We start from the raw sequence: 8,092 nt of genomic DNA on the forward strand, positions 1-8,092 counted from the left end.
GAAAATCAGCAGCTGGCGGAATCAATGAGAACGTCGCGCGATACCAATTGCATATGTAGTCACCTCTCTTCCCGCAGCCTATCTGATACATAACAGTAGAAAACATCCGAACTCTTTGAGCAGAAATATTTGTGAACATATGTATCAGAATCTTGTAGTTCGACTCTACTGTACCGAATATTAATAATTAAAAGCCCTCAACAGTATAAAGCGTAAACATACGGCAGGGCATTTGAATAAAAGAAAGATATGCAAACATTTCAGCTTTGGTCGTTTATGGCACGAATTACGAATGAGCAAGTATCGCTGTATTTGGACGGTGTGATGGTAGAGTGCAAGTGAAGAAAATATGTAAAACATAACTTTTCACCCGACAGAAAACATCCAAGGTCGGCGTAAAGGGCGGTCCAATACCGTGGCGCGGCGTCATCCGAGGACGCCAAAAAAAAAAAGAAAACAAGCGGCACCGTATCCGGTGCGCCAGAATTTATACTTTCCGGAGCTTGACATACTACACTGAGAAAAATAATATCATATGAAAATTAAAGATTACTTCACTAGAATATTTCTTAATAATCCTTACGTATATTAATAACGTAACCGGCACAACGCTAAGAATTCACTATCCACTAACGCTATCACTAACCAGAATCCCAAGCAAGAAATGGATTCTGACTGGCCCGAACTGCAAGCGCGGCCAGCCTTCAAGGCGTACGCCAGACTTTTTCAATCCTTTCAAAACTTAAAAACGACCAATATATTTTTCCCATCCGCCTTAGATAGCAAAAGTGAAGGATAAAAGCCTAACAAAATATAACATGCAGAACGCCCATTGAAAAAGTGGGTACTCCAAGTATCTTATGTCTTCGCCATATGTGTAAAGTAATATATATTCTTTAAAATGCAGCACAACTTTCAAGATAATAGGAGAGTTTTGGTTTTGAAAATTGATAAATAATTAACCTAAAATATTCTTACCCTCTTCGGAAGGTTTGAGAGTGGATAATGGAAAACTGAAGGAGAGGGACACGAAGGTCATTCCGCCTGAAAACGCAAAAATGCCTCTGTGAAAATGCGAGATTTGATATTTGTCTGTTTTCTCATACTTTCTATCAGAATGTGAGCTCTACCATGCGTTACCTACGAGAAAAATAACGACTGGATATCAACTGCGAAACCTTTGCGAAAATAGAATCGTGCTTTTTGACGTCTTGCCTTAGTCCTAATAATACATCCCTCTTATACCGATTCATGATCATACTAATGATATTGCTCCCTGTATTGGGTCAAATTATTATCACTACTGAAATTAAAATACCATCCCACACACTTGTGGGGAAAAGTGCAGCATTTTATATAAGAAAATGATGACTGAATGCGTGATGGTAAAAAAGATTTTCGCTTGGAAAAAAATAGTTACATTTATTTTTAATGGATACGTATTTACCTAAAATAAAATGATGGATTCAACGACTTCATCATAATTGCCATAAATTAAGAGTCAACACACACATCCCGATATGCGACCCAATTACATGTACGTACTAATTTCTTGTTCCATCTTAAATTTTCGAAACGCTCCGCTTTAAAAAGCGGAGCCTCGAACCAGGGTAGATATCATGTCCTGTCTGAGTATTTGGGAAAACGTAACGTGTAAACTGACTGCAAAATAAAAAGGGCCGATTAAGTAGGATAAATAATATGAGAGTTAATAGGGTTACCATACTTTTCGGTTGGTCCTTTCTAAGCAGCTGATCATAACGTCAATAGTGCTCAACCCCTGTGAGAGTAGGAAAAGACGTCGAACACGTCCCCCGTCCCCAAGCTCCGCAAGTGTTCGTGAGCTGACGTGGCTAATCAAATAAGTCGCTGGAAAGGCCGAGGACGGAGGCTGTACGAGAAATTCATCATCTGGTAAAATAAACGTGGTGAATATCTGTTTCACAATGAAGGGCTGTGTTGCAGTTTTCCTCTTGGCCACGATTTGTTTCGTTCAGGTATTTATGATGCAATTACGTGTAGATTAATTTGGCGGGATGATTGAAATTGATTTTTAACCTATCTTATGCTTTCAGGCGGAGCAAATCACGGTGACCGACCAGGCGTACATTGATATTACCATCGGCAATGAGAGTAAAGGCCGAATTGAACTGGGACTTTTCGGAAATGATGCTCCGAAGACTGTAAAGAATTTTCTCAAAATTTGCGAGGAAGGAATCAATGGAAAAACGTACGCTGGATCGAAGTTTCACCGAGTTATTAAGAAGTTCATGATCCAAGGTATATCGGTGGATTTGGATGATAAAATTCACACTAACATCATTTGAGAACACCCTAAAAGAGTTCGTTTACTTCAGGTGGTGATATTGAGAATGGCGATGGAACCGGATCGATTAGCATTTATGGAAAGTACTTCCCAGATGAGCCTAATGGTATAAAGCACGTAGGAGCCGGATTTCTCAGCATGGCAAATGCAGGTTTGTGGCAGTGAAATAAATTATGCATAATTATTTCTACAATCTAATTGTTCTCATATGGCGACAACTTGGTTTTTCATGTTCATAACACATAAATTATGACGAGAACACATTATATCCTAAATTTTGTCGTTCAGCAACGTTAGTTATTGTATTTTTTCATTATTTTAGGAAAGGATACAAATGGATGTCAATTTTTCATCACAACTATTGCCACTCCTTGGCTTGATGGACATCACACAGTTTTCGGAAAAGTGAGTTACCTCGAAATTTGGAAAATTAAATATAAATATTTGAAAAAAAATAATCTAACGATTATGATCAATTAATATCTTTCTTCCAGCAGATATGGCAGATTAACTAAATTCAACTTATTAATTCTGTTTGTTGTCTCAGGCGTAACTTTGTGGAATTTGCATAACATATTGAAATGTAATGAAATAATTGACTTTGTAATTCCACACACTTTATTTAAAAACACACGACCCAGGTTTCGACGTTGAACGTCATCATCAGGTGGTCAACCTGACCACCTGATGATGACGTTCAACGTCGAAACCTGGGTCGTGTGTTTTTAAATAAAGTGTGTGGAATTACAAAGTCAATTATTTCATTACATTTCAATTATTAATTCTGTTTTCTCAATTGGCTTGTGATTGGCATCTGTCAGGGACTATGTCAATTAGAAAAATTTTTTAACCATGTAATTCATTCCCGAAATGTGTACTATTATCCAAGTAGTTTAATTAAAAATAATAGCTCAGTTGGTACAGGAAATATGCTGGAGTTTCTACAATCCTTGTTTAATGGCATTTTTCAAACCAGCAACATGCAAGCAACAGTAGAGGAGATCACTGAAAAAATATTTCAAATTTCTTAACATGCTGTAAATGCTGATTGATTAATTTTAAAATATAAACAACGCTTTCAACAAAAAGTCTAGTTTGAAAGGATAGACCATACCTGACACTAAATTCTAATGGGTGTGAAGTTCAAAGTCTGATGAAATAATTTATAATCGGTTTGGGTTTATGTGGTTCAGTCCAGAAGAATCATTCAAAATGTATTCTTTCCATATTATGTAGTTTAGTGCTCTATATACTTGACCAATATGCCCTTAAGATATTTTTAAAAAGAAGTTTTTATTCTGGTAACTAATTTTATCATCTTTTTCAATGGGCATTTGAACATATTATCAAAAATTTTCTAATCTATATATTTTACTAAGGTAACTTGAAAGTTAATAGTTTTGTCACTATTATTTAATGGGACGAATACATATAAAACAGTCAAAGTCAGAGGGTGCAGATTCGATTACCATCTAGGTGAGTTTGCTTCATCAAGAACAATGGCGTTTTTGGTTGTCTTTTTGCTATATATTGTTACATAATCTGATTTTAGGGTCAACGTGGGTCTCTCCAGATTGGTTGTTTAATAATAAAAAACATATGCTATATTTTTGCCAACAGAGAGATGCTCAAGGTAGAGATAGAATACTTGCTTTTCATAATTTTTCTAACTTTCTGACCAACTCCTAAGGTCATAATTCTGAATTTCTCCCTTAGAAAAACCTATTAACTGGATAACTCATGAAATCTGCCAAAATGAAATCTTAGCAAAAAAGATAATTTACAGAAATGACATTATGACATCTACTTATTAAACTTTTAACTTTAATTATTTTAGGTAACAAAGAATCAAGGCTTGGTCCACACCATTGAGCAGACGGATACTGATTCAGATGACCATCCTTTGAAGGAAGTCAAGATTTCTGCCTGTGGAATAATTCCGACACCAGCACCTTTCAAGCTTGTTGATTCACCTTACGAGTAAATTTTCAGATGACTTGCTCGCATTAACTGCTGCAATGTCCAGTTGATTCATCACATCCCTATGACCACTGCGTAAAATTAATTGCTATTTCTAGGTTGGCTAGCATTAAAGCTCTGTAATTTGGACTTGTAACTTGTATTTGTCACTTTAATTGGCTTTTAATGTTGATTTATATGTATGCAATGCCATTAGGAGCTAGCTTCCCAGTAGTAACTCATCAATTATATCAATTAATTTAAAATAGTTTAAATATTTCAAGGAAGTTAAAGTGTTTTCTATTTGTAAGGCTACACAATTGTTGTGCTTTTTTTCCTTCGAGAATCATGAAAGACATTATTTGATCTTGGGGTAAGGGAAACATTCTATGGTTGTGCATTTATGTAAGTTTTTGTTCAAGCAACACAAACTTGTTTAACCTTTCAATTACAAATCATTTGCTCAGAATTATTTATTCATGGAGTAATGTTAGCATTTTGTTTGATTTTTATATATGTATGAAAATTACCTATTTATTGTACTAAGTCATAGTCACAGTACAACTAAATGTACCTAAACATATATTTAAAACATTGGCTACGTTTATATATTGATTCACAAAAATTGTACATGGAAACAACTATTTTGATTCCTTGTGAAATGGTGCTAATATGTCATTTGTGAAGTGCCTTAAGGAGGGCGTGGTGATATATTTAAAAGGAAAATTGCATTTAAAATTGTTGCATTTAAAGGTTATTTAAACTTGTTTCAATTTGGTAATGCAGTATTATGTGAGATACAAGATATAATTTAGTGCCATTATAAACTCAGGTCATCTTTTGATACTGACTCTAAAATATAAAAACTTGTTTAAGCAATAATACTCATTTTTTTAGAACAAATAATGTGGATTTTTCATTTGTACAATGTTTTTAAAAATATTTTGTACTTTAACTTTGGAGTATCACCTCATTGATTCCTTTAATAAAAAAAGATAAAAGTGTACTCATTCATGCTTTAATTATAATAGTCCTAGCGCTAACATTACACAGTAACCTTTAATGGCTCCTCTATCTGGTATAAAAATCTCTACAGACACTTCAAGTAACAACATTAAGTTGATGGTGGAAACAATTTTTTCTGTCCTCATTGAACCAATGACAAGAGCAATAAGGTATCTTGCCAATTCTTTAAGCAAATCTTAAAAATTTCATAGGTATCTAGGTAAATAAACTTCATAAAATGTATAACTCGTATTTAATTAAGTATTATCAAGTCATAAATTGTAAAATTTTTGGAGCTTGAATACCAATTTCATTGCTGCGTACTTGCTGTATACTTAGCATACAAAAATAAGTTTATATTTTGTTTCTTGTTCTTCAGTCTTTGCTTATCTACCATATTATGCATATGTACATATGACTACATGGACTGATCACTTCATGGCTCTCAAGAGATGGGACAAGAGTTGTTAAATGTGAGAGAGAAATGTAACTAGGGATGAATAAATCCACAGCTAAGAAAAATCTAAAAACTTATAACATTGGTACAAATTTGTGTGAAGAAACAATTTTGCATGTTGAAGGGCATGGGGAAGGATAGATATTTCCATGTAGGACAAGTTTCTTTTCCTAATTAAAGTAGGAGTTTCAAATGAGAAACTTAGCCCAAAAACTGGTCAATATTTAATTTTCTTTGTTCATCAATTATCATTTGTAAAGTGAAAAATTCTTTCAATCATGGATGCCTTTGCAATAATAAGTGGACCTCAGGGAAATCTCCTTAATACTACAAACCAATTTTCTAATGTTACAATTGGTAAAGGATGCAGAAATCAATTGACTGTTTTACGTGGTAACTGGTATGCATTGACACTGATTCCAATTAATATTCTGGTGCTTGATATTGAAATCATGCATATATATAATATGCAAAAAAGTAATCAATTTAAGAACAATTCATATTTTTTCAACTTATGCCCTGCATTCTTACACAAATGCCACCTCGTATGTCAATTGTCTGTCACTTGTCAAATAATAAAGTCACACTGGACCTGTTAGTGAGGCCTTTGCTCTCACCTAATTGCTAGTTATGTATGTACACGGTGGACTTACAGGAGTCGAAAGTGATCATGCATGTTCATGAGTCGCAGTAATACCCTTGCAAAGTAGGTAACTAGTGTTGTAATGCTCTTGTGCCATAGTTCATCCATATATTTGTAAAATTTATTTGTGAAAATGCTCATAATTTCTTAGTTGTGTTAGACTTTGATTATTATATGTATAGGATTGTATGCATTTCTCTCAGTCTTGAATAAGACCAGCTGATGGCAGGTTTTTCCGGCAATTTTCATAAAAATTTATGTGTAAAAAATTAAAACAAAATGAATACAGTGATAAATGCGTTTAAAAGAAATGGGAAATAAAACTTCTCTATAAAATACGCAACCATAGTGGATCTTTTCGATTATTATTAATGCAATCAGAAATTTATATCATCGTCACATTCAAAATCCCCTTAAAAATTATCATTGCATTCCTCATGTGGCTGCTTTAGTATAATTAGCAATGACAGTCAACATTTTTAGTCAGTCACAGATGTGAATGAATATATAAATGTATTTATACATTAGGATATATGATTGTGTGAAAAAAATACAAAATCATTGCTAATTATAGGATATCAGTCATGGGAAAAGGAATTTTGATGTTAAAGATGAAATTCAGATTAGTCGCTATCAGACTGGAATATTATGGGTATAAGAGAGCAACTTAGTGAAAAGGATAATATTTAAGTTAAATGATTTTTGGAATGCATAAAGTTTAACTTATGAAATTTACATGCACATATTATTTTCCAGCTGTCTAATATATTTTTGGCTACCAGTAAAATATTTACAGGGTGGTGCTTTTTCTTGATCTTGGAGCATGAAAAGAATCATTCTCATTATGTCATTTTTTTTAGTCAATCCTTTGTCAATAAAGGAAGCTTGTATTCAGAGTGACATAGGTAGTATTAACAAGAAATAACTCTCTTCAAAGTGATGTTCCAAATTGTATAAATCACATGGGTACTTTTATTTCTTTTCAGCCTGTGGGAATGGATCAAGGTTTCCTCAATTCCTCTAAGTTGGACTTTTGCTATACTAGCATTTTTTCAGTGGGTGATTCGGAAGCTGGATGTTGTGGGGTAGTAGTTTATATGGTGTACAAATTTTCCACAGTAAAGAAATATTTACAAAATATTTGAAGGGCGATGGAATTTCCAAATATAAGTTGCCTACTTTTGCATGTTTTTCATAAGTTCTTCTATTTATTATAATGTATGTTAATGTTATATGTATTTATAATAAATTACAAATTAAAATTGAAATATTGATTAATTTTATTGAAAAATAAAGATACTATAACAAGCGGTTAGTTTCTCACCTTTGAAAGTTGTTATATGGTAAAATAACCTCTTCCAAAAAGTACGAGGTCAATAAAACAATGCAATTCTCTGTAACTTACTGGATTGAACCTTTCAAGTAGTACTCCCATCTTGTTTTATGGCATACTTCATTACCAAGAGGTGTTATCATTAGTGAACCAAATATAGGCATAGAACTGCTCCTATCACTGGGAAGGTCCAATGAAACGGTGATGATTTTTTCCTGTAACAATTATTCAATGTTAGCTGACTCTGGATCACATTATTTTCTAAATAAGTTTAACAAGATTTATTCATTTTTAGCTTCAGCCAGAAATTTCAATCATTACTGTAATATAAGTTTGCATAAGTGAATACCTCGACAGTTGCCACAAATA

At 33.4% G+C, this 8,092-nt stretch overlaps 1 protein-coding gene across 1 annotated transcript; it reads left to right on the forward strand.

The window, feature by feature from the left end:
• Positions 1-1,805: 1,805 nt before the first annotated feature.
• Positions 1,806-7,658, forward strand: LOC139693707 (putative peptidyl-prolyl cis-trans isomerase). Its single transcript, XM_071591963.1, has 6 exons — positions 1,806-1,997; positions 2,076-2,280; positions 2,358-2,477; positions 2,649-2,731; positions 4,164-4,306; positions 7,377-7,658. The coding sequence occupies exons 1-6, from the start codon at positions 1,947-1,949 to the stop codon at positions 7,477-7,479; spliced, it is 705 nt and encodes a 234-aa protein (XP_071448064.1). The 5' UTR covers positions 1,806-1,946; the 3' UTR covers positions 7,480-7,658.
• Positions 7,659-8,092: the final 434 nt, after the last annotated feature.

The sequence above is a fragment of the Hetaerina americana genome, unplaced genomic scaffold (genome assembly GCF_022747635.1).
Source record: "Hetaerina americana unplaced genomic scaffold, ioHetAmer1.1.p SCAF_5, whole genome shotgun sequence".
NCBI classification, from domain to species: domain Eukaryota; kingdom Metazoa; phylum Arthropoda; class Insecta; order Odonata; family Calopterygidae; genus Hetaerina; species Hetaerina americana.